Source organism: Meriones unguiculatus, chromosome 10 (genome assembly GCF_030254825.1).
Source record: "Meriones unguiculatus strain TT.TT164.6M chromosome 10, Bangor_MerUng_6.1, whole genome shotgun sequence".
Taxonomy (NCBI): Eukaryota; Metazoa; Chordata; class Mammalia; order Rodentia; family Muridae; genus Meriones; species Meriones unguiculatus.
In genome coordinates this window covers 43,132,735-43,159,324 of record NC_083358.1, presented here as the reverse complement: position 1 = coordinate 43,159,324, position 26,590 = coordinate 43,132,735, and the positions used below count along the sequence as shown (strand labels likewise).

Below are 26,590 nucleotides of genomic sequence, written 5' to 3'. Positions count from 1 at the left end.
CACTAAGACTTTTCTCCCTGATCATTGATTCTAGACTGTCAGGTTGACACTTAAAATTGACCATTGCATGTGGGATGAAAAGAAAATGATGAGGGAGGTGTCCGCCCTTGGACCTTATACCGGTTGGTTTTGTCAGCTCGACACCAGCCTAGACATATCTTGGAAGAACCCTCAGTTGAGGAATTGCCTCCATCAGGTTGGGCTGTAGGCAAGTCTGTGAGCTGATTTTTGATTCATGATTGGTGTGGGAGGGTCCAGCCCACCATGGCTGCCACCCTTGGGTCCTGGGTGGTATAAGAAAGCAGAGTGTGGGGGGAGGGGAGAGGCAGCTAAGCAAGCAAGTAAGCAGCCCTCCTCCATGGCCTCTGCTTCAGCTCTTGTCTCTAGGTTTCTACTTTTAATTCCCTCTATAATAGGCTGTTAGCTGGAAGTTTGAGGTGAAATCGGTAATGATATTTGTCACAGCAATAAAAACTCAAACAGATTGCAAAGACTCATAGGTCTTCAGAGAGTACTGAAGGCAAGACAGTTGCATGATGGGAAGATGGCCAACCTCCCTGTCAGATACTCTTTTCTACATGGAACAGTGACCACTGGGGTCAGAAAAGACAGCCTATAACAGCTGTCTGGGTTCCCTACAGGAAGGCAGGACACCTTCTGGCTTTTCCTGTGCAGTACTGTAAGCCCTGAGAAACTGCCTGGCACGCAGTTGGCATGGTATATACTGTCGTGATGGTACTAGTGACTCACCCTTGCTTTAGGGGAGGGTGCAGTTGGGCATTGAGCCACTTAACAAACACCTTGCTGATATCTGTTTTCTGTCTCTAAAATGGGCAAAAAAGTGGCCCTGCTTCCCAGAGCTACACCTTCACCTGTCGGAAGTAGATGGAGGGTACCATGAGGGAAAGGTAAAATGTTGAAGAAACAGAACACAAACAGGAGTTCCCGCCTTCATGGGACTGACTGCTCTCAAGAGGAGGTAAAAGCAACAGAATTGCTAGATACAAGTTACCTGATGGCATGTGCTAAGCAACAAAGAAAACCAATAAATACATTGTATATTAGGAATTGGGAAGATGGTTCAGTGGTTAAAAACCTGCAGAGGGCCCCAGGTTCAATTCCCAGCACCTGCATGGCAGCTTTCAACTGTCTGTAACTCCAGTGTTGGGGGATCTATTGCCCCCTTCTGGCTTCATCATACATACAATTAATAAAGAATAATGGAAATATTTTTTAAATGCACTGCATACAGTTTAACAAGACAGAAAGTTGTCTGTTGCCTGCAGTTAGGGAAATATTAAAATGAGCCACACGTTACTTCATGCAGCTTGATACATAATAAGTTGTTCTACTGTTTTTAAAGATTGTAATTACAGTCTGTGGCTGAGGCAGGGAAAGTGCAGTGGTGGAGGCAGAAGGAAGGTAAGCAGTCTGGACAGAGCCTGACCGTGAACTTCTGCTTGGGGTTGGAGCCACCGAGGGAGCAGCAGAAGGAAGTGGTATGCCTCACAAGTCCTGTTTCCCCTGGAAGCACTGTGTGGGAGGGGCCGAAGCGAGGGCAGGCGCAGGGAGAGAAGGAAGTGACAGTGAGGTCCGCATGGGTGCTGCTGACCAGAGTCAGTGCAGTGTGGGAAGCTGCCTTCCGGAGGATTAAAATTTGAATTGTGGCCAAACACCTTTTAAGTGTTTGCTGTGTTGAGGTCTGCCGTTGGACAGTGTTTTCTGTGTTCGCTGTGTTGTGTAACTCATTTCCCTGCAGCCTCCCAGGGTGTTGTCACCCCACCCCACCCCCAGCCCCTGCAGAAGACCTGCACCTGCCTAAGGTCATTTCTCACGCCTCCCCTGACCTAACCCAGTTCGGGCAGCCTCAGATTCCAAGTGTAATTTGAATTTGGTCAGTAGGGTCTCTGGACATAGGTGAGGAGCTCTGATCCCCAGCAGGACACAGGATGGAAACGGCTGCAGTGAGCTGACGGGTCTTGCCTGAGGGCTCACCTGGGCTACCTGACTTTGACATTCATGCTCTCCCCCATCCCCCTCCCGCTGGCCCCAGTGCACAGAGGCCAGCTGGCCTGTATTAATGGTGGGGAGGAGCCATTAGAGGTGCAGCCAGGGCCAGCCAACTGCAGTCCACAGTTCTGGGAACTGAGCAAGGATGACGTCCGGAGAGGGCAGCACAGCTGACGAAGGGCCTGGCAGGCTCTGTCCCTGCATCTCCGGAGCAGATGCTACAGTGGCCAGAATCTGCTGCATCCTCAGCGCGGTGCAGATGGAAGTTTCTGGAGGGAGAGTCCCAGTGTGGGCCTTTCTCAGCACTGCTCCCCCAATGACTTAGCCCTCTGGGTTCTTAGGCGCACGAGTGCTTACCCTGCTTCAGGGGAGCTGAGGCAGGAGGATCACAGGCGAGCCGGAGTTTGTGTTTAGTCTGGATAAGAGCTTGCCCTGCACGCAGGAGGGCCTGAATCACATATCAGTCAGGGCAGTGACGTGAACCTGTGACTCCAGCACCGTGGCATACCTGGGACTCGTGGCCGGCCAACCTAGTCAGTCAGTGAGTTCCAGGTTCAGCGAGAGGCCCGTCTCACAAAACAAGGTGGAGAGCAGAGAAAGAGCTAGACACCTAGCCCTGCCTCTGCGTGTGTGGGCACACATGTCTGCACCTGTGTGCGCCCTCGCCTGTGAGGCCCCCTTCCCCGCCCCGCTTCCGCATGCTTCCAGCATGGCTTTGTTTCTAAAGAGAGAGTTCCCTAGGCTTCTGTCAGGCTTCTGTTTCCTTCCGTCTCTCCCTCCCTCAGGCTATTGTCTGGTCCCTCCAGCTGACTCCGCCTGCTATCCAGCCTTTAGCCTCGTTGTTAAGAGCAGAGGGCAGAGCAACCACGGCCATAGCCCTGGATTCGGATCCCACTCTGTCATCCTGCAGAGCTGTTTGGCTCTGGACAAGCCGTGCAAGGGCACATCCTCTCGGCCAGTCTGCGTCTCTTGCTTTCCTGAGTCAGGGAAACCTGAGGCTGGTCTTGAACTCTCAAGACCTGGCCTCTCTGGTGCTGAGATCACAGGCCTGAAGCATTGAGCCTGGCTCAACTGACATTTTCCCATCGTAGAGTCTCAGCTACATCCTTGAAATCAGGTGTGGCCACGTGGTGGGAGTGATCATGACAGGAGTGGTGTGGGCTCTGTCTGCACTGTAAAGCCATTCTCTAAGGCCTCTTCTCTGTGTTTCGGTACCTGCAGTCTGGGATGCATGAGGTTCTGTCCTGAGCCAATGCTGGAGTGAGGAGGCACAGTCCCCACCCCACCTGCCACAGGCACATTGCTTCAGCAGGAAAAGAGCCATGGGGCTTTCAGCTGCCTTGATTTAGGGCTTGCTTGTTACTGCAACAGCATGTAGCCTGTGCTGGCTACCTATCTTCCTTTTTTTGTGCTAGGTGCCTATATTGAAGCTCCAGTTAAGTATGCCCCGCCTCCCCTTTCTTTCTGCAGGGCTTTACTTTCTTTCTCTGTTTTTCAATCTTGTTCTGCTTTTCCTTTTCATGAGCCCCAGGCAACAGACCCCTCACCTGCACCCCCTCCCTCTTTTTCTGGGCATCCTGCTGAAGGGTGGAGAAATCTGCTCCGACTCATTTTAGCTCTTACTCATCCCCATCTTCTCTTTTTGGCTTTTGATCCTTTTTGAGGCAGGGTCTTACTGTGTAGCCCAGGCTGGCTGGCTGGCCCGGGGCTCACAGAGATCTGCCTGTCCTGCCTACCAAGTACTGGGATTAAAGTGTGCACTCCCATGCCCTGCCAGCTTTTCACTTTAAAGGGCTTTCTGCCTTATTCTAGGTATTCCTCTCCCAGCCAGGATCTTAAGCTGGGCTTCTCCAGTCTCTAGCTTTTCTCTTTCTCTCTCCACTGTTCCTGGTGGCTTACTGCTCTGAGGACTCAGCCCTCGTTGCAAATTAACAAAAGATTCAAGTGGCTTAGAAGCACATCAAGTTCAAGGCCTTTTGTCCACCTAAGCAGGATTCAGAGCCATGGCACCCATCCCTTCCCTTCCTGTAAATGCCCCTCATCATGAGGAGAGATTCAGTCAGGGTCAGCAGAGACCCAGGCAGGAAAATCTTGGCCCTGACCGATGTTCCTGCGGTCCTGGGTCTCGTATTGATGAAGCTCCTGGGACAGCTGCCAGAGGCTCTGGATTAAATCAATAGCATTTGCACACTGAGCGCTTTTGGGAGTGGGGTGCAGTGTGTTGCTGTATTTTTTTTTTCTAATGACCAAGCAAGGAGACTCTTCATGCCTCGCAGCGCTGGCGAGGGAAGGGTTGGACAGATCCAGATACTTGGGGAAAACACAGAGGTACATTTCAGCAGGGTTTCAGAGCTTTCTAGAATGTCTGTTTAATTCATATGCAAATACAAAGCAAGATGCTTCCTGCCTCTTCCAGCTCCTGGTGGCTCTCTAGGCAGCCTTTAGCTTGTGGTCATATCCCTGCAGCCCCTAGCTGACATATGGCCATTGCCATCATGTCTTCTACAGTGAAAACGCGTGTGGAATCCTGCTTCAGCTCTAACCCTGCATAATCTGCTTGGTTTCTTACTTAGTTCGGATCTGTAAAGACCCTATTTCCAAATGAGGTCACACCCCAAGGTCTCAGGTAAACCTTCAGTTTTGGGGAACGCTATTCAATCTATTACAGTATCAAGACCAAACTGTTCAACTCCCTCCCTAAATCTATTTACTTCAGGCTAACCTCACTGCATGTAGAATCAGGCAAGGGAGGCACCCTAAGGCCATCCTTCCCAGGACTCATGCACCCACTAGGTCCTACGAATGCTGTGTCAGAAATCAGGCTTCATGTCCCCTTCCCAGGCTCTGCCACCCAAGATCAAGCCACCTTCTTCTCTACCTCAGATGCCTCTGATAGGGCAGAGTTACTTTTCTCTTTGCTATGGCAAATATCTGCTAAGAAGCAGCTTAAGGGAGGAGGGCTATGCTTAGGCTCACAGTGTCAGGGGCCTCATTCCATTTCAGTGGAGGACTCCCCATCAGCAGGACTAAGCTAAGAAGCAGCATCCCCCACCAACTAGGGAAGGGGGCTACCAGGAAGTGTGGGCGGGCTATAAAGCTGCAAGGTCCAGCCAAGTGACCCGCCTTCTTTAGCCTCTACCTCTTCCAGGGTCCACAGACTCCCAGAAGAGTGTTCCTCGCTGGGGACTGGGTGAGCATATAGGAAGCCTTAGGGCTTTTTCCTCAGAACTGGGGTCCTCCAGAAGGAGCCAGAGCACTATGCCCAGTATGAGAAACTGGCCACACAAATCACCCATGTGACATGCAGAGAGACAAGAAAAGTGACCAGGCATCAGTAGTAGGCAGAAGGGAAAGGGGATCAGTCTTGCTGACATTATAATTTTGGACAGCTGGCCTCTGGAACATCAGGAGATTCAAACTCCATTGTTTTGAGTTACTGTATTTATCAGCCTTCTGTCACTATAGCAAAACACCCAAGGCAATTAACTTATGAGGAGAAAAGGTTAATTTTGGCTCATGATTCTTTTGGTTCCATTTCAGGACTGAGTAGATGTGTGTCTTGGGGCCTCTGGTAAAGGAAATGGCCTACATCTGGAGTAAAAAATAAGGAAAGAGAAAGGGCCAGCTGAGTCTACAGTCCCCTTCAAGGGCATGTCTCCAGGGACTCAACTTCCTCCCACTAGACTCCAACTCTTTTTTTTTTTCTTTTCCTTTTTATCCCTCCTGCTCCCTCCTTTCCTTTCGTTCCCTACCCCATTCCTCTTTCCTCTCTATTGTTCTCTCTTGCTCTTGTTCTCACTAGGTGCCCCAGACTCATCTGGAACTCAAAATCCTGATCCTCCTGCCTCACCCTGATTAGGCTATTCCTCTTAAAGACGCCCCCACCTCCCGGTGCCAGCCCTGAAGCTGGACCTTTATTTTGACACCTGGGCCTTTTGAAGACCTTGTCAAGTTCATGGCCTCCACCCTAGGTGGTCAGTTTGCTCTGGTAGCCTTAAGAGATGAAGACAGACACTGTGTGAAAGTCCCTTGAGAAGGCACTAGCGGACTCAGCCATCACTAGGGCCACACTGGGTAGGAGAAAATGAGGAGACGGCTGATCTTATTCTTTTCCTCCAGTCTTCCTTGGTAGCTCATTGTCTCAGCTGAAGGCAGAGACGTAGGCTGTGGGTGAAACTGTTCATCTCCAAGCCTGCCTCTCCATTGAGCTCTGAGCAGGATGGGGCTTGTTCTTTCTGGAGCAACAGAGAGTGCCAGCCCCAGAAATGCACAAGATTCCCCAAGAGAAGGAAAAGACAGGCTTAAGAGTGGAGAGATGATAAATATAGATACATATACGTAGCTCCACAGAGGGATGGATAGCCAGCAGGACAGGCAGGTGGGTAGAAGAATGAGCAAATGGATGGATGGAAAGAATGGATAGATTAGGCACACAAATAGACAGATGCATGCACGTGGGATCATAGCTGCACATGGAAAGAGTAATTGCCTAGGACTGATCCCTTTTGAGTTTTGGTAGAACAAAAGGAAGGGAAAAGGAAAAGTTGGGACTAGAGGCCAGGAGGCTAGGAGAAAGGCAGGACTCTAGGAAGGGGAGGTTTAAGGAGTCTGAGCACAGACAAATCTCATGACAGCCAGTGTGGAAGCCGAACTTGCAGGAGCTGGGAGGCCGAGGAGGGTAAAGGCTGGCCAGCCTGGGCAAAGGCAAGACCCTGCCTCAGATGTGTTAGAGTGAGCATTGGTAGGTGATAGATGATGGATAGAGGATAATTAGGTAGATAGATGGTGGGTAGACAGATGACAGTTATACACAGACTGACAGATGACAAAACGATTGACGAGAGAAAGATAAACTAGATGGGGAAATTGTTCCAAGCTTTGACAGCTGAGGTCAAGGGTGGCCTTGCTGTAGGGGCGGGGTGTCCCTGCTGAGAGGCTCCACCTCCTGGGCCTGCAGAACCCAAAGAATAGGAGGAGGCCGGAGGGCATGCCATGGCTGCTTCTCTCTCTGAAGGGTGGTGGTGTGGTGTGAAGGCTCAGGCTGGAGTCGAGGGTGGGACTTGTGCCCGTGGGGGAGCAGCTGTTTCTCCCGAGGCAACATTCTTGCCCCTGAGCAGAGGTTCACTGCTGTCTCTCCCATGGGAACATGGGGGTCACCAGTGGTCCCATTTGTGGCCTAAGGCTGCATTCAGAGGTGTCAGTCTAGGTAGTTGGTATTCTTTGGAAATGTTCTGTGGCTCAAGATTGTTGGAGAGCCGTCTAGGGTGGGCACTGTTTGGGAGGAAGTGGAGAGAGGGAGGGTGTGATGTGGAAGGCTGAAGGCTGGTAGGGAGACCTGAGGATGGCTCTGTGAGTAGCAGGTGGGAAGTTGGCTTCAAGAGAAATAGCAGAAAGGAGAAGGCCATGACTCCAGACAGAGAGGAGGGCTGGAGAGGGTGCCATGGAGGAGAGACCGGAGGAGACATGGGTCGTGACACTGAAATGGAGCTGAGGGAGGAGCAACATGAAAACTGTCATGGGGTGTGTGTGTGGAGGGAGCAAAACGGACAGTGTAAGACTGGCCCGCACCGGACAGGATCCTTTCAGCACTGCAGGCCTTGCTGCTGCTCCTGGAGCTTGGAGGGGTGGTGTTGAACTCACTTTTTGATGTGGAAACTTCTAGACCATATGAGTGAGTGTTCATGTGTGTCTTCCTTGTTTCAGCTTTTTTTTTAAAGTTTGGTTAAATTGTGGGTTTAATTTCAGATGAAACACACGTGACTGTACTGGTCACTTTACAGGGATGGTTTGGGGCGGAGCCCAGGCCAGGTACATGTTCAGGAAGCACTCCCCTCAGGCTTCCTCCCCAGCCCCTCAGAGCACTTCCATTTCTTGTACATTTTGCTTATTTATTTTGCATGTGGATGTGCAAGTGTGGGGGCCAGAGGATAACTTGTAGGAGTCGGTCCTCTCTTCCATGGAGTGGGTCCTGGGTTTGAACTCAGATGTCACAGTCTTGGCTGCAGGTGTCTGCAGGAAAGATGTTTCCAGCCCTGCATATAACTTTATTTTAATGGAAAATATACAGCCTTATAAGTTCAGGGGTGACTCACGTGAGAATGAGTGTCAGATATACACTCCCTCAGACCTCCCATCTGTGTCTCCAAAGGTCTCACAAGCTCACAGAGATATGGGAGAGGAGTCAGGCCGGCTTTGCCAGGAATGGAGACCAGCTGAAGTGCTGGGAGAGTGTTAAATAAATGATGAGGCAGCCACTCATAATTTGCAACCTTTTAAAAGAACGAGGCCCATCATACTGTTAGGCAGTAATGTGTCCAGGATAGTGTATGGCCCAGCAAATCAGAGGAAGTTGTTGACACAGAGTTCTGCAAGGGAAAAAAAATGTGCTCCTTTGTGCTTTCATTGGGCTAGCTGTATTTATTGAGCAGCTTCTGTATATCCCACACTCAGAAAAATGCTAGGGATGTGGCCTAGAATGAGCCCAGGTCCTGCCCTAATGGGACTGTCGTTCTAGCGAGGGCAATTGACCTAATCAGACAACTAAGTCAAATAAATGTCACACTCAGTGGGGCAAGTGCAGTGCACAGCTTTTAGATCTGAGGGAAGACTATCGAGGGAGGGAGGGGGCCTGGTAAAGGCAGGAAGAACAAGACTGAGGCCAGGCTGGGATGCAGAGAGGGCAGGAGGGAAGGAAAGAGAGAGGGGAAAGGGAAGAGAGGTGGGAGGAGAGGAGAGGAACAGGGGAGAGAGGGGTGGAGGAGAAAGAGAAAGCTGGAGGGGGAGCAATTCCGGTGACAGCAGCTGCTGTTAAACACAATAAACTTCATTGCTCAGTCACAATGAGATGAGCCTCACCTTTTGTGTTCACAGCATATTGAATGCTCTGGTCTTTGGAGGAACAGGAGTAAACGATAGAAACCTCACTGACTGGTGAGCGCTTTCTGTTTGGCTGCTTTTCACAGCTCACCATGAGGAAACAGGCTAGGAGAAAGATTTTTTTACCCAAGCCAAAGCCACCTCTGTCTATCTCAGCAGCCCCAGAACTCTCTCACTGACACCTCTCAACGGAGGTGAGGGTGTCTGGAGATATGGTCTTAGTCTGTAGCCTTCGAGGTTGGCCACAGACTCAACCCTCTGGTCTCAGCATCCTGAAGAGAGACGCCTGGGGCCCCACACGTGTCTGTTCTAGGGTCTCTCAGGCAGCATACCCCCAGTGTTGAACGCACACAGGTGTATCTGCCCTCCAAGGAGACTTTGTTCAGAACAAAAGCCTTGGAATCCCTTGAATAAAATCCAACGAACAGTATGACAAAACAACTTAAAGTCTTTAAAATATTTTTTTGAGACAGTCTCACTATATATCCCTGGCTCGCCTGAGACTTTCTATGTAAACCAAGTTGGCCTTGAACTCACAGAGATGTACCTGCCTGTGTCCCGAAAATGACGGGGAAGGGTTAGTTAGTGGTTTGTATCAGGACAGCAGCTAGCTATTCATGTTCTTAAAGACGTGATGAATCTCTCTTCTTCACCCTCCTGGGGGTGAGGTGTGACCTCAGAGACCCGAAGCCTGGACTCAGGTGCTGAGCTCTTTCTGCACACCCTATTGGCACTCTCCCTGTCGTGGGCCTGTTGGCTGCTGACCATGGTGCTGAATGCCCTTTTGGCCGACCTTTTGGTAGGTTGTCTCATGGGACCACTGCTGGACAGAGGGTGGGAAGCCCTTTTCTGGCTTTGGCTGTGACTGCTGCTTCGAGTTCAAAGGCCTGCCTGACAACTGGAGACTTAATGTAGTCGGTGAGAGCTGGACTGGTCATTCATGACTTCTCCTTCCCGATGGGCTTGTGGGGTGTGGCCACCACACTGCGGTTGATCACTGGGGAATTAGATTGAGTTGTGGCTGAGCCATAAAGCCTTTGCCAGTGTGTGAGGCCCTAGATTGCCCCAGCACCATTAATGAGTGAATTAATAGTAGCAGTTAGTTAGATCTTGGGTGAAATACAATCTGTTTGGCTAAGGTTCCAAGGGCAGGGCTAGGCATGGTAGAGCACATCTGTGATCCCTGCAAATGAGAGGCTATGGTTAGAACACTATGAGTTCAAAGCCAGCATGGGCTACATTGTAACACTCTGCCTCAAAAACAAACAAAAAATCCAAATAAACCCTCACTGTGATTTTTTATTTACTTACTTACTGATTGACTTACTTATTTTGACATCTCAACTGGTTTCCTTTCCCTCTTCTCCTCCCAGTTCCTTCCCCCACTCCTATCTCCCCCAACACCCACCCACCATCTACTTCTCTTCCATTTACCTTCAGAAAAGGGCTAGGCCTCCCATGGATATCAGCCAGCCGTGGTGTATCAAGTTGCAGTGAGACTAGGCACGTCCTCTCCTGTTAAGGCTGGGCAAGGCAACCCAGTAGGAGTAAAGGGTCCCCAGAGCAAATAAAAGCATCACAAACAGCCCCCACTGTTAAGAGTCCCACAAAACCAGCGAGCTTCACAACTGTAACACATATCCAGAGGACCTAGGTCAGGCTCACGAAGGTTCCCTGGCTGGTGGCTCAGTCTCTGTGAGCCCCTCTGGGCCCAGGTTCGTTGCTTCTGAGGGTTTTCTCGCCTCCTTCTGGTTTTTAAACACAGGCAAAAGTCATGCTTCAAAGCATGGCGAGTGGGAGCTGGGGCTGCTCGGTGCCAGAGTGCCCAGCTGGCGTCTGTGAGCTCTCATTCCATCCGAGGCAGCGCAGAAGGAAGAGGAAGGAGGGGAAATCGCCTCATGGTGGCTCTGACTTACAAAAATATATTGATGGAGCTGGTGACCAGGCTTGGGGCATGGCTCAGTGTGACCCCACTCACCTGTGTCAGACTGTAGGCTCCATCCTCATAGTGCAAAAAGAAAAAAAAAAAAAGAGTAAAAATAAGTTATGGGCTATGACATGCTGTGGCTGGGTGTGATCACTGTTCTCCTGCCTCTAATTCTAAAAAGCCTGTCTGAACCTTGATTTCATCCAAAACAATTGGGCTAAGACCAGAACTCATCTTCCAGGGTAGTTGCAAGTGACCCCATGGGCCACAGCCCTGGCCACATTGCCTACTGCCACTCCCTGTCAACAGCTGCTGAGCTGTGAGTGGGCCTGGAACGCATGGGCCAGTGCTTCATTCGGTGGCGGTGGTGGTAAACGCGGCATGTACGGGTTGTGGCAAGCACTGGCCCTCCTGCTGGAAACAGAAAGTAGTGGAAGCTGGGTATCAGGTCACTACTGTAAGAGCTGCTCTCCCGAAGACAGGCTGACTCATGCTGAGCACTTCCTCAGCATATGCCCCTTGTAAACCCCTTCTGGGGACAGGGTCGTCTGAGTCACCAGACCTCCTCTGAGGCTGGAGCTGAAGTGGGGGTGGAGGGCATCATGGGAGCAGACTGGAAGACTGGGGCCTGCACCAAGAGCCTCTGAAGGCTTGACACCCGCTGCCGTGTCCACGTAAAGAAGTGGCTTTTCTTTGATGGACTGATTCCCAAAGGGCGAGGTTCTGTGAGTGCATGCAGCCCGCCTTTCCCCTCAGCAGTTTTTCAATCTCCTACCAGGATGCTCTGTGGGTCCCACTGGGCCTTTTGAGGAGGCTGTGGTCGAGTCAGCAGGGCTGCGCTCTCCAGACTTGTGGAGTCCGTGGGGAGGCAGCTTGGCTTCCCAGCAGACCGGCTGCTCTTCTTTGCACTCCTCACCCACCTGCCTCCCTCTGGCCTCTTCACTGCCTAGAGACTCTAGACCTGCTGACATAGTGACTTTCTCTCTAGAGTGCCCAGGGAACTGTGCAGCCAGCACTGGCATTGCTTAGCTCGGCTGTGAGCTGGGAACAGATCAGGCACAAAGAGCAGAGCTCCCTTCCGTTCTGCCTCAGGCTTTTCCCCTCTTCATGGCAGGAACTCATCTTGGTTTCCAGTGACTTTGATTTCAAAATATTTAATTTTTTTTCTTTTTCATATGTGTATTTTGTTTGAATGTATGTATGTACATCATCCGTATGCCTGGTACCTTTGGAGTCCAGAAGAGGATATCAGGTTTCCTGGAACTGGAGTTATAGATGGTTGTGAGCCACCATGTGGGTGCTGGGAATTGAACCTGGGTCCTCTGTAGAAAAAGTAAGTGCTTTTAACCAGTGGCCTATCTTTCCAGCTCCACAAAAGACTTTAAAAAAAATGCTGTGTGTTTGCCTGTGTTATGGCTCATGTGTGTGGAGGCCAGACGACAGCCTTGGGTGCCATCCTCAGAAAGGCCATCCACCTCTTTTGGGACAGGACATCTTTCTAACTTGGAAATCACCAGTTCATCAAGACTTGCTATGGATCCATTCGGGGAGCCATCTGTCCCAGTCTCCTCAGCACTGGCCTTTTACATGGGTTCCATGTGAAGCAAATGCTTTAACCAGAGCGACCTTTCCAGGTCCCTGATTGTAGACTTCACATATCCCGAGGGGCTTGGTCTAAGGTGAAGGGGGAGTGAAGGAGGAGATACAGAGGTCAGCACCTCCCCCTTTCCATCCCCCCCCCCGCCTTCCCTCAGATAAAATACCTGGTGTACAGCACAGGCTTTCTTAGGGGAACTGGACAAGCTGGAGAAAAGGGGTCCAGAGCAAACCCCTGCTTGTGTCACACCTGTTTCAGAGGGGAGACAATGGACAAGATGAAGATGGAAAATATAGTGGTCTCTTAAATACAGTGTGTGGGGAAGTAAAGCAGAGAAAGAGTTGAAGGAAGTGACCCTTGAGTAGAAATCTTGAGGAAGCAAGGGACGGAATCCTACCAGAAGTACGGACAGCACATGGGAAGGTCCTATAGCACAAACATGCCTGGGGTGCTTGGAAATTCTGGAGACATCATGTGTGGAGTTGAGTGAGCAAAACAGAGCATAGAAGAAACAGGTCAAGGAGGCTGTGAAGGCTCCAGGGCCATGGAGGAGGGGACCCAGCCTTTCTTCCAAGTGAGACCTATGAAAGGTCATGTGTGCTCACACACACTTGCCTACCCCCACCCCAACATTACTCTTGCTTCATTCAGATGTGGGGTGTCTTCTCAGCACCCTGGCCTGAGTGGGGGAATCTAGGATACTTGAGCTCAGAGGAACTCTGGATGTGAAGGTAAAAACTGGGAGGAAAGAGAAGAGCCCCTCCTGCTGAGAGGACTCAGAGCCCTCAGAGGCCTCAGCTCCACCCACCCTTACGTAGAGCAGAGGCTTCCTGCACTGTGCTGCACACAGCCTCAGAAGTTCCAGAGGCTCCTCCTGACTCAGCAGGTAGATGCAGGGGTGGGGGAGGGCTGGGTCAGACTGCATCCTTGAAGAGCCGCAATGGCAATGATGCTGAGAGCTTGCTTTGCATAGCCAGAGTGCAGGTCCACTATCACTGACTCGGGGTCTGGGAAATGACACTTCGGAGCTCATGTGTTTTCATTTGACCAAAAGAAAAGGAAATAGCCTCAGGATCTGGGCCTGGGGGTGTGGGTCTGTCATTTTGAGGACTCAGGAAGCTGAGGCAGGAGAGTTGCAGGTGTAAGACTTGCCTGGATTGCAGAGTGACTTGGAGGCCAGCCTTGGTGACTGCGTGAGAGCCTGTCTTGAAATAAACAGTAGAAAAAGGGCTGAGGATGTGACTCAGACATAGAACGTTTGCTCAGCATGCAGGAGGTGCAGGGTACCATCCCCAGCCCTGTGAAAACTGAGTAAAATACAGTGAGGCTGCAGGGAAGGGATGGGGTCTCACTGTCCATCCTCCTGCTTGCCAAGCCTTCCTTTCAGACCTGGGGAATTCTGGGTTCTGAAGCCTAGGCAATAGGAACCTTGCTGACACAGCAGCACCTAAATGTGGTGTCAGCTGCTGCAAAGGCAGTTCCATGGCAGCCATCTGGGGACAGGAAGCCAAGGAATGCCACTGTGGCTCCATGAAGAAGCAGCCACTCGGGCTGGGTGGGCGGGCTGGCTGGGCTAGGATGCGAGTCTCATTCAAATCGTCAGCGAGGGCTTGGCCTTGCTTTCTCTGTGTGCAAATATTGGCTCTTGTTCTCCAAACTGCAGGGTTGAGACAGAGGGGAGTCTTTGCAGGCTTTGTTCTGGGGCTAGTGACCTGCAGTGCTGAGAGGCAAGAAGCCAGTCACTGATGGGCTGTGAGAAGCTTTTGTCTTTCCAAATTGCTGTTTGCAGCTGGGCAGTGAGACTGACACCAAACAGGAAAGCCTGGCTCTCCTCCCTCGCAGAGACACTCCCTACATTTACTGCCTCCTCCTTTCCTTTTCCACCTGGAAAATGGGTTCAGGCTTAGCTCCTTTCAACCTTCTAAGGGATGGTTTGGGGTTTGACAGCACCTCCAGAATACAGTGGCTGAATACAGTCCCATCACTTGGGAGGCTGAGTCAGGAGGCTTCCGAGTTTAAGGCTACAGAGTGAGACCCTGCCTCAAAACACCAAGCAAACTGCCAAACAGATCTGGATTCAAATGGGAGACCAGGCTAGTTAACTTTCCAAAGGGAAACACTGAGAGGAGACTGTTCTGGCTGTGCGGGATAGGAGGGCGCGCTCTCCCCGGGGGCACTCCCTGGGAACACTCAGGGATATATTTGGTTTTACAGATAGCAGGCTTACACGCTGCTCCACACCCCATGGTGCCCAGGACAGTGCCCCTCAGGCACTGTGTCAGGCTGGGAGCCCAGGGTACTCAGGGTACGGTGGTCACATGTCTAGCCATCCACATGTTCACACTCAGCCTTTCAGCTCCAAGACTCCTAGCCCCAAGCTATTGGACTACGCTTGCTTCTGAGAGGCTGAGCCAGATAACGGGGTGATTTTACCGTGAACTAGTCTGTGCGCCAAGCCCTTGCATAGGAGCACCATGGGTCCTCCCAAGTGCTGAGCCCCAGTGGGACCCAGCAGGCAGTTCCTGGGGTGAGAGACAGGGGCGCAGATAGTGTCAGATAATGAGGTGCCTGCTCTGGCCAGCACTGATTTAAAAAGATACATTTTGGCTGTGAGGCTCTGCCTTTTATGGCTGAGCTGAGCCATCTCTCCAGCCCAAAAAAAGATTGTGTGTGTGTATGAGAGAGACACAGAGAGGATGAATTCAGTGCAGTGCCCAGAGGCACTGAACTCGGTCCTCTATGAGAGCACTTATCTGCTGAGCCATCTCTCTAGCCCACCCCACCCCAAGAGTGAATTTTACTTTGTAGCCTTTGCTGGTCTAAAGCTGGCTTTAGAGATCAGGCTGGCCTTGAAACCACGGAGGTCTTTCTGCCTCTGCCTCCTAAATGCCACCTCTGACATTTGGTCTCAGTGTTGTGTAACTGTGAATCGGGTTCCCACACAGGAAGTCATCACTTTCTTCTCCCCCAGTGGCCCCCTCCCAGAAAGACCTGCTGGTCTGTGTGTTCCATACACAGGGGCCGTCTGCTCACTTGTGCCTGGTTTTCCTCCCTCGGCCTCATGATCTCAAGGTTTAGGCTGAGCCCTGCCCCTCCAAAACCTCCCAGCATTCAGTGCGTTCTGCTTTGCTTTGCTTTGCTTCCTTCGGTTCTAGTGGGAGTGAGAACTGATACCTCTCTATGGTGTTTTTGTAAAATCTGTGGGGGAGGGGCCATGCATGCAAGATACACATTTTGTGCAGTAGGGAGGGTGTGCACAGCTTTTGAGAGTCATTTTTTTTCCTTGCACCATTTTGGTTCTGGGGTCTGGCTTGGGTTGCCAGGATTGGCAGGCCAGTGTTTCGGTGTGTGTGAGTGAGTGAGTGAGTGTGTGTGTATGCTTGTGTGGGTGTATGTATGTGTAGGTGTGTGTGTAGATGCCAGTGTCGGGCAGACAGTGTCTCAGTAAAGCGGGAGCCCCTGATGCAGCTCTGGGGGTCCAGTCCACCTCCACAGTGCCTGGGTCTCAGATGCACACAGGCATCCCCAGCTTTATGTGGGCGCTGTGGCTTCAGCTGAGGTCCTGGGGCTTGTGTAGCCGGCCTTTTACAGAGTGAGCGCCTTCCGTCCCTCTGACCACCGCGTCTCACCATCCTTTCCATAGAAGTCACCATCTTATGATAGGTTGACCTGTTGTCACCCCGTCAGTGTCCCCAGTGGGTCAGTTCCTGACCCCATTAATAAAATCTGCAGACACTCAATCCCTGGCCCCCAGACCCGCCCACCTCCTCCTAGAGAGGCCAGCTCATCCCTGGGTGATGCAGAAGACCTGGCACGGGGCCACATTTCTAATTAGTTGCTGCTATGTGCCGTTTAGGGTCCGAACATGTGCTGAACCCGACACATTGCTTTTCTCTCTGAATACTTTTCATCTCTGGCCGGTTGGATTCCTGGCTGTTAGCACACCCATGCAGAGGGCAGGGCTCTCTGCACTGAGCACTAGCTAGTGTGTGCTGGAGCCTGGGAACTTTGCCCTCTTCTGCCCTTGGCTCTGTAGTAGTAGGCCGTGAACCCCACAGGCAATGCGGCTTGTGTACTTGCAGGGGTGGAGACAAGTGTGTCCAAGAAGGGGTGGAAAGAATGAAAGAACTGGAGGGCAGCTGGGGCCTGGCACACTGTGGCACTCTTGAACCCACGCTGTGGTGATTATCTGCACAAGACTGGGCCTGTGTACACCATGTCATAGAGGAAAGAGGAGTCACAAGGCTTCATCAGTCCCTGAGGACTTACATGCAGTTAGTGGGGTGACATTTTCTCCGGGGGTGTGGTCACCTATGAGGTGCCTGTGCTTCTGCCAGCAACTTAAACCCACTGAGTCACATGTGAACATGCACACACACACAGATCAGAAGAGGGACTAGGGGACTAAGTGGAAAAAGGACAGAGAAGGGAGAGTACAAGAGAGTGGGATGGGGCTTGAATATGACCCATGTAGTTAGTATGTCCTAATAGAAACACATTTTAAAAGTCACAGGTGTAGGCTGGGAGCTACAGGGTGCCCACATGAAGTGGGTGGCTGTGTGTGTAGATGGCTAGGGATGTGAAGGGCTGAGGGCTTCCGGGTTGAGGGGTGGGCTGGGGTGTTGGGTCAGGTTGCGGGGAGAGGATAGAATGCTAAGCACAAAGCCACTGGGGGTCTGCTCCTTAACTCCCACACTCCCTTCGAGTACATGATCCTGGCCACCATCATTGCTAACTGTATCGTCCTGGCCCTGGAGCAGCACCTCCCTGATGACGACAAGACACCCATGTCTGAGCGGCTGGTGAGCAACGAGGTGGAAGGGGTCCGGGTCCCTGGGCTGAGAGCTGTGTGGGAGAAGGCCTGCCTTGCAAATCACCAGTGACCTGGAGACATGGGGGCCCTCGATGCCCAACCCCATCCTTGAAAGCCAGACCTGGTACACACCAGGGCACAGTGACCATCATACTGTCCGTGAAAACATCATACTCAATCCAAATCCTATTTTATGTTTCATGCTCAGAAACAAAATTTTCATGAAGAAAATGTGACTGTACTTAAGTATAGAACACAGCAGTTAGCCACTGTGAACCTACTCCATAAATTCAGCTGCTGAGCCAACCCCCCCATTCATCCTTGGCCTTCATTTCCCTCTGCCCTCCTCTTCCTCATCAGAAGTATTCTAGGACACATCCATAGTCAACAACCATGTCCTTATGACTGCATAACTAAAAGTGCAGGTACCTCATGTTTCCAAGATCATGGTTTTTGTACCCAGCACAACTATCAGCAATGCCTCAGAACCAATGTCCAGAGAGCCATCATTGTCTCAGTTATATCATTTTTTGTGGTTGTTTTGTTCTACCAGAAGTCAAATACAGACTTGATCTGTTTATTTATTACCTATTTGGTATTTTGCTATTTTTAAGGATGAACCCAGTGCCTCACTTATGCTAGGCCAGCTCTCTAGCAATGAGCCATGCCCCAACCCTTACTAGGGAATTCTGGGCAAGAGATCTACTTCTGGATCCACACCCTCAGCTTCTCGTTGGTGGATTCTAGGCCAGGTTCTACTGCACAGTCATGTGTTCTTGACCTCCGTAGCCTCCACCAAGGCAACAGCCCCATCTCTGAAGGTGGGAAATCAGGATTCATAGCCAGGAAGTTGTTCCTAGGATTCCTTCACTGTGACACAATGTCCGAGGAAGCTCAACTTCCAGAATATGTTCCTTTAGTGTCGGAGGTCTCCGCCTTTGTTCACTCGGCCTTTTGGGAGAGGGAAGGGGTGCACATGCCTGGGTGTGCTGCCTTGGGGGAAATTACACCACCCATGCCACTGACGCTGTCTCCTCTCCCTTCCAGGATGACACGGAACCATACTTCATTGGAATCTTTTGTTTTGAGGCTGGAATCAAGATCGTGGCTCTTGGCTTTGCCTTCCACAAAGGCTCCTACCTGAGGAATGGCTGGAACGTCATGGACTTTGTCGTGGTGCTAACAGGGTAGGCAACTGCATTCTATTCTTTACCGTATTTTTTAAAGGATGTCGAGGTGTTGTTAGTTTCATGACATGTGGCAAGGGCTGGGCTTGGAGACCTGTGCCCAGGGTTGTTTTGTGCAGTCTTCTCCCCCCGCCCCCTCTATGCTGTCTCCACCATCTATATCAGAGAGTGCTGCCTAATAGAACTAAAACAATGGCTTGTTGTAGCTGGCAGCTTCTACAGTTGTCATGGCCGTGATGTCCTCAGCATAACAAAAGAGGGCAGAAGATGCCTCTGTTCCCAGCCCACCACCCAGGATGCATAAACATCCTCCAGTTGCTAAGCAGTGGGACTGGGATTTAAACCTACAAACCAAGGTATCTGACAGACCCTCATTAGTGGGTCTCATCCTTTGCTTGGTGACAGGGTGTCTTTCCTTCCTGGTGCTGGCTGTGTGTTGAGGATTTATGGCTACGGGACCTTATGGTCCTTTGGCAGGTTTTCCTCATGTCTTTAACAGACTTGCAGATGTGAATGCAAGGAATGAGCTCTGGGTGAATGCAAATGTATATTCATTTCCCACACTGGTTGCTACAACAAATGGTTCCAAACTAGGAATGGCTTCAAGTTAATGGAAGTGTGTTGCTCATTGAAATTCAAAACTGGTGCTTTCTTGTTGGCAGTCTTTCTTGTTGGCAATCTCCCCAAATTGTTGACAGCTTAGAGCCCTTGCCATATTGTGGCTCTTTTACTGTAAAGCTCCAGTTTGCCCAAACTCTGCATTTGTTAACAATAAACCAAGAAAGGCAAATGAACATGTACAGGTATGTGGGCGTGTGTTTGTGGGTATGTGTTTTGGTGTGTGTGGGTGTGAGTGTGTGGCATTGAGTGTGTGAGGGTGTGTACTGTTCAAGCCGTAGTTTGTAGGGCTGGAAAGGACTTGTACCTTGTCTCTGCTGTTCATGTTCCAGTGGCAGGGGCTGTGATCGAGCTCTTGCCCTCCATGAAGCCCTGTGTTTGACCTCCATCACTGCAAGAAAAAAAGAGGTGTATATTGGCTAGAAGTCAGTCATGGAAGCTGGGAAATGTGAGCTTGTGCTTAGAAGCAAATGGAGGAGGGTTTGGGAAGTTGTTCTTTTCATTTTGTTGCTGTGATAAAAACTATCTGGCCAAAAGCAACTTAGAGGAAGAAAGGATGTATTTTGCTAATTTACTTTACTGAGGGATGTCAAAGCAGGAATTTGAAGCAGGAACTGTGGAGGAATGCTGCTTGAAGGCTCACCCTCCGGCACAAGCTCAGCTAGCTTTTCTCTTACAACTCAGGACCACCTGCCCAGGGATTGGGCTGCCCCCCCCACATCAATTAAGAATCAAGACAATGCCACGAAGGCACGCCCACAGGCCAGTCTAATCTAGGCAGTCCTTCAACTGAGGCTTCTTCAGGTGCCTCTGGGCTGTCTCAAATTGGCAATTAAAACTAAATAGGACAGTGACTGTATGGCCAGTCTCTGCAGAGACTCCAACGACCCTTGTCAGACCCCAGGGTGGTCCTGGCAGCCTTGTAACAACTGGAAGGGGCCCTCCCTCTGCTCTTTCTGAGTCACTCAGCTGCGCAGTTCCTAGACCCCACTTCCCCGGACACCTCCTTCACTTCTCTTTCCTATTGGCATGTTGTTCGTCCTGGTGACTCTACAGATTTTGCTGCCACCCCAGGTCCTGTTTATTTTGGTGGATGCCTCATCACTAAAACAAAATGGCTGACAGAGCCCACCTCCAGGAGGAAAGGTTCATTTTGCCTGATGGGCTCAGAGCTTCATCCCGGAGTTGTCTGTGCTCTTGGACGTCGGAGTGCAGTGGCAGGAGCTTGTGATGGAGGTCTCCCTTCACTCTCTGCAGCCCGGAAGAGACAGGTGGAGATCTAGAGGCCCACTTTTCCCAAACAGGTCCCATCTCCCATAATGCCAGCACATTAGGACTCCATCGAGGAGAATCTGTTGGTTAGGCTAGAGTTAGCATCTGGTTATCTCTGGAAACACCGTCAGAGTCACACCTAGAAATGTGCTTGTTTCTCTTTCCTATTCTTTTGTGTGTGCATCTGTGTGTAGGTGTGTGTGTGTGTGTGTGTGTGTGTGTGTGCGTGCGCGCGCATGCGCGCGCGTGTGTGCATCTGTGTACACGCCAATGCATATGTTAAATTTATGTAGGTGTGAGTAAACAGGTTTGTGTGTCTGTGCTGCTGCAGGTATGTGAGGATGTTTGTGGGTATGTATTTTGGTGGGTGGGGGTATGAGTGTGTGCCTTGAGTGTGTGAGGGTGTGTATGCTTGTGGTCAAGTGTGTATCTGGTTTTTGTTGTTGTTGTTTTCAAGACAGAGTTTCTCTGTGTAGCCCTGGATGTCCTGGAACTTCCTCTGTAGACCAGACTGGCCTCAAACTCACAGAGGTCCACCTACTTCTGCCTCCCAAGTGCTGGGATTGAAGGCATGTGCCACCACTGCTGGAGCAAGTGTGTATCTTTGTAGGTGTGCATGTGGACATGTGTTTATATGTATATTTGTGAGGATGTGTAGGTGAGTGTGTATGTGTGTGTGTCTGTATGTGGGTGTAAATGTTCGTAGTTGGAGATTGTTTAGGTGTTTCTACACCTGAGTGACAGGGGAGTGAGGTCAAGGGTCAGGCACTGCCCACCTCATTTTCTGAAAGCTAATCAAGTGGACTAGGCTAGCTGGCCAGAGAATCCCAGGTGTCCCCCTGTCTCCATCTCCCCAGCACCGGGATTGCAGCTGAGGGGGTTGTGGGAATCTGAACTCAGGTCTTCATTTGTCTGCCAGCGCTTTCCTGGCTGGACCGTGGCACCATCTCTCCCATGCGTGTCTTAATGGACCAACCCCAGAATTAACCACCTATGCTGGGCTGGCTGGGCTCCTCCCCCTCAGATCTGGCATGTGGGGCAGTCTCACAGTCCTTGTGTTCGCTGAGGGCACGCTGTTCCTCATGTCAGGTCTTGTGGCATGGGCCCTGGCAGGCTCTTGGTACCTGACATGGAAACAGACACTTTTCTCTTGTGTTGCTAGGAAGCTCATCTTTAGACAGCCCGGCAGCCCAGCTGTGTTAATAAAAATGTGAATGGGCTGGAGAGGTGGCTTGGTGGTTAGAGCACCCACCACTCTCGTGGAGCACCAGGTCTGCGTCCTGGCACCCACACCAAGCGGGTGTTTCTGCTACTCCACACCCTTCGTTTTCTTCCAACACGGTGGTTTGCGTGTGCGTGTGCGTGTGTGTGTTTGTGCTATGTGTGTGTTTGTGCTGTGTGCGTTTGTGTGTGCGGTGTGTGTGTTTATGCGTGTGGGTGTGTGTTTATGTGTGTGTTTATGCGTGTGGGTGTGTGTTTATGTGTGTGTGTTTCTGTGGGGGGGGTGTTTATGTGTGGGGGTGTGTGTTTGTGTGTGGGGTGTGTGTGTTTATGCGTGTGAGTGTGTGTTTATGTGTGTGTTTGTGTGTGGGGTGTATGTGTTTGTGTGTGGGGTGTGTGTGTTTATGTGTGTGTTTGTGTGTGGGGTGTATGTGTTTGTGTGTGGGGTGTGTTTGTGCTATGTGTGTGTTTGTGCTGTGTGCGTTTGTGTGTGCGGTGTGTGTGTTTATGCGTGTGGGTGTGTGTTTATGTGTGTGTGTTTCTGTGGGGGTGTGTGTTTATGTGTGGGGGTGTGTGTTTGTGTGTGGGGTGTGTGTGTTTATGTGTGTGTGTGTTTATGTGTGTGTGTTTGTGTGTGGGGGTGTTTATGAGTGTGGGTGTGTGGGTGTGTATATGTGTGTTTATGTGGGGAGGTTGTGTTTAAGTTGCTGTGTGTTTGTGCATGTGTTATGTGTGGGGTGTGTGTTTGTGTGTGGGGGTGTTTATGAGTGTGGGTGTGTATATGTGTGTTTATGTGGGGAGGTTGTGTTTAAGTTGCTGTGTGTTTGTGCATGTGTTATGTGTGGGGTGTGTGTTTGTGTGTGGGGGTGTTTATGAGTGTGGGTGTGTATATGTGTGTTTATGTGGGGAGGTTGTGTTTAAGTTGCTGTGTGTTTGTGCATGTGTTATGTGTGGGGTGTGTGTTTGTGTGTGGGGGTGTTTATGAGTGTGGGTGTGTATATGTGTGTTTATGTGGGGAGGTTGTGTTTAAGTTGCTGTGTGTTTGTGCATGTGTTATGTGTGGGGTGTGTGTTTGTGTGTGGGGGTGTTTATGAGTGTGGGTGTGTATATGTGTGTTTATGTGGGGAGGTTGTGTTTAAGTTGCTGTGTGTTTGTGCATGTGTTGTGTGTGGGGTGTGTGTTTGTGTGTGGGGGTGTTTATGAGTGTGGGTGTGTATATGTGTGTTTATGTGGGGAGGTTGTGTTTAAGTTGCTGTGTGTTTGTGCATGTGTTATGTGTGGGGTGTGTGTTTGTGTGTGGGGGTGTTTATGAGTGTGGGTGTGTATATGTGTGTTTATGTGGGGAGGTTGTGTTTAAGTTGCTGTGTGTTTGTGCATGTGTTATGTGTGGGGTGTGTGTTTGTGTGTGGGGGTGTTTATGAGTGTGGGTGTGTATATGTGTGTTTATGTGGGGAGGTTGTGTTTAAGTTGCTGTGTGTTTGTGCATGTGTTGTGTGTGGGGTGTGTGTTTGTGTGTGGGGGTGTTTATGAGTGTGGGTGTGTATATGTGTGTTTATGTGGGGAGGTTGTGTTTAAGTTGCTGTGTGTTTGTGCATGTGTTATGTGTGGGGTGTGTGTTTGTGTGTGGGGGTGTTTATGAGTGTGGGTGTGTATATGTGTGTTTATGTGGGGAGGTTGTGTTTAAGTTGCTGTGTGTTTGTGCATGTGTTATGTGTGGGGTGTGTGTTTGTGTGGGGGGGTGTTTATGAGTGTGGGTGTGTATATGTGTGTTTATGTGGGGAGGTTGTGTTTAAGTTGCTGTGTGTTTGTGCATGTGTTATGTGTGGGGTGTGTTTGTGTGGGGGGGTGTTTATGAGTGTGGGTGTGTATATGTGTGTTTATGTGGGGAGGTTGTGTTTAAGTTGCTGTGTGTTTGTGCATGTGTTATGTGTGGGGTGTGTGTTTGTGTGTGGGGGTGTTTATGAGTGTGGGTGTGTATATGTGTGTTTATGTGGGGAGGTTGTGTTTAAGTTGCTGTGTGTTTGTGCATGTGTTATGTGTGGGGTGTGTGTTTGTGTGGGGGGGTGTTTATGAGTGTGGGTGTGTATATGTGTGTTTATGTGGGGAGGTTGTGTTTAAGTTGCTGTGTGTTTGTGCATGTGTTATGTGTGGGGTGTGTGTTTGTGTGTGGGGGTGTTTATGAGTGTGGGTGTGTATATGTGTGTTTATGTGGGGAGGTTGTGTTTAAGTTGCTGTGTGTTTGTGCATGTGTTATGTGTGGGGTGTGTGTTTGTGTGTGGGGGTGTTTATGAGTGTGGGTGTGTATATGTGTGTTTATGTGGGGAGGTTGTGTTTAAGTTGCTGTGTGTTTGTGCATGTGTTATGTGTGTTTGTGCATGTTATGTGTGATGCACAGTAGGAGTGAATGCAGCTTTGCCCTGTGGTCTTTTCTGTGTGCATATGGCTATGCCATGTCATTGATCTATATTTCCTTGTAGTCTGGGGACCTACCTACTTCTGAGCCCCAAATGCTTCTCTTCCCCTCTGTTCCCACATCTCCTCCTCTCCTTGCCTTTCTCTACAGCCACCTCCCTTCTCCTTACTTTTCTTGCTTGTTTATCTGGTCAGCCATGTTGTCTGCTAACCCTTCTTAACTCAGGCTAGTGCTCACGTCCCTGGACCCTGCTGGACTGAGCTGTGCTGAGCAGTCCTGCAGAGCCGGCCCCCATCAGCAGTGGTGGCTCAGTGTTGGATTCTGACTGGAGGAAGAGGGCCTAGGATGGTCACTGAGACGATCGGTGGCTTTAACGAGCATTCGCTGATCTTCAGTGGTGCTCAGTCAGCGACTGAGGCTTGTGCACTTTTTGCCCTTGTCTTGTGTTAGCACACAGAGAAACCCTGTTTTGTAAAAACAAAAAAGAAGAAGAAGAAGAAAAGAAAAAAGAAAGAAAGAAAAGACAAAAGAAAGAAAGGACAAGTAAAGAAATGAAATGTGGGGTCTGTTTTGAGATGGGCAGGTTCTTACTGTGATGTGCTGGGAGACAATTGATACAGACAGATGATGGATGGATGGGTGAGTGGGTGGATGGATGGATGGATGGATGGATGGGTAGGTGGGTGGGTGGATGGGTGGGTGGGTGGGTGGATGGATGGATGGGTGGGTGGGTCAATGGATGGGTAGATGGATGGATGGGTGGATGGATGGGTGGATGGGTGGGTGGGTGGATGGGTGGGTGGATGGGTGGGTGGATGGATGGGTGGGTGGGTGGATGGGTGGGTGGATGGGTGGGTGGGTGGATGGATGGGTGGGTGGATGGGTGGGTGGGTGGATGGATGGGTGGATGGGTAGGTGGATGGATGGATGGATGGGTGGGTGGGTGGATGGATGGATGGATGGGTGAGTGGGTTGATGGATGAATGGATGGGTAGATGGATGGATGAATGCTAACAGATGGCAGAGATCGCCTATATCCCAGGAGATAGACAAAGGCACATAGTTAGATGTGTGTGCATGCATGTGTTCACATGTGCCTGTATGTGTGTGTGCATGTGTGTACACTCGTCTGCATGTGCACGTGGAGGCCAGAGGTTGATATTGGTGTCTTCCCCATTCACTCTGCACTCTATGAAATAAGGCCTCTCACAAAACCTGGTGTCAGAGAGGTAAAGCTGCTTGTGACAGTTCCGGCAGCTCCTCAGGACTTCAGTCACTCTGCTAGGAAGCCATCCTGAGCCAGGGTCTTGTGAGCCCAAGTTAGGCTCTGACTCAGTTCTGTGTTTAGCCCAATAGCCCTATGAGCCGGTGCGTGATTCTTTCTCTTGTTTGTTGGGGACCCAGGTCTTTGTGTGTCCTATGCAGGCATTCTACCACTGAGCCACCCCTCACCCTACCCCCTTTTTTTTGAGACAGGATCTTACTGATTTGCCCGGTTTGGTCTTGAACTCTGGCATCAAAGCTGGTGTTGATCTTGCATGTCTCTTGCCATGGCCTCTCGGTCGCCTATCTCTGTCTGTTATTAGCTACAGAATTGATGCTAAAACAAACAGAAAAAACCCACAAGTTGTGTCAGTACAGCCTGTCTGTGTGTAAACTGCTTGGCACTGCTGTCCTCCCATTCCACAGGTGGAGAGACTGATGCTGCAGAGGTTGAAGAGCTTCTGCAGTCAGTACCTGACAGTGGTGGGTTTAAACCAAGGCAGGTGTCTCTCCAGCCAGAATCAGGTGGCTGAATCTAACATGATTTCCTCCAAAGTCAAAAGTCCCATGGATGTCAACTTAGGAGTTGAAACAGAGCGCTCTAGGAGAGGAAGTCTAGGCCTTGCTTTGTTTGTTCACCTCATTTGCATTGCATAAAGATGAAGGAGTAGATGGACAAAAGATACTACCAAAGGGCTGGTGAGATGGTGAAAGCAGGCTTCCATCCTCAGGAGCCCTATAATGAAGGAAAGAACAAACTCCTGCAGATTGTCCTCTGAATTCCACAGTTGCCCCTTGGCATGCATGTGTCTCAACCCCATTACACACTAAATGTAATAAAATTCTAAAATATATTTTACTAGCAATGGAAGTTGGTGTGAACCAGGGGTGAAAACAGAGCTTTAGGGTCACGTGAGGCTACAATCTTGACTGAGGGCCTTGCCCTCGTCCTTATGAAAAGAAGTATAATAATAGTTTCTTCCTTCTTGAGCAGGAATCAGAAAAGGCCAGAAAATGACATATGGCATGAGCCAAGTCCCTAGGCCTTCAGCGGTGAGCCGTGGAGGATCGTGAGAGGACAGAAAAATGAATCCTGTGTATCTGCCCAAAGGGTAGCAAACAAAGCTCCCCCGTGCCTTGTTCAGATCACATGAGTTTGGGCAGATTTCTTATTCCATGCGCCACTTTGTAAGGCCAGTGTACACCTGTCAGTTCAGCCCCCAGGAAGCTGAGGCAGGATGAACCTGAGTTTTGGTGCCAGGCTGGGTAGTTCCCAGGCAAGCTACCTCTTGATGACCATAACACTACCATCTCCTTCATCCATGTCATAGCATCATCGAGTATGGCCCGCCCATGTGCCGATGCTTAACCCATTCCCAGGACCTGCCCGTGA

The 26,590-nt window shown here is 50.4% G+C and overlaps 1 protein-coding gene across 7 annotated transcripts in view; it reads left to right on the top strand.

The window, feature by feature from the left end:
* Window positions 1-26,590, top strand: part of Cacna1a (calcium voltage-gated channel subunit alpha1 A) — a 214,131-nt gene that overhangs the window by 28,466 nt on the left and 159,075 nt on the right. For all 7 annotated transcript variants that reach the window (XM_060392361.1, XM_060392357.1, XM_060392356.1 and 4 more), the window contains exons 2-3: window positions 17,107-17,212; window positions 18,271-18,410. In XM_060392361.1, the coding sequence (XP_060248344.1) occupies window positions 17,107-17,212; window positions 18,271-18,410 (246 nt within the window). The remainder of the gene's footprint in view (window positions 1-17,106; window positions 17,213-18,270; window positions 18,411-26,590) is intronic.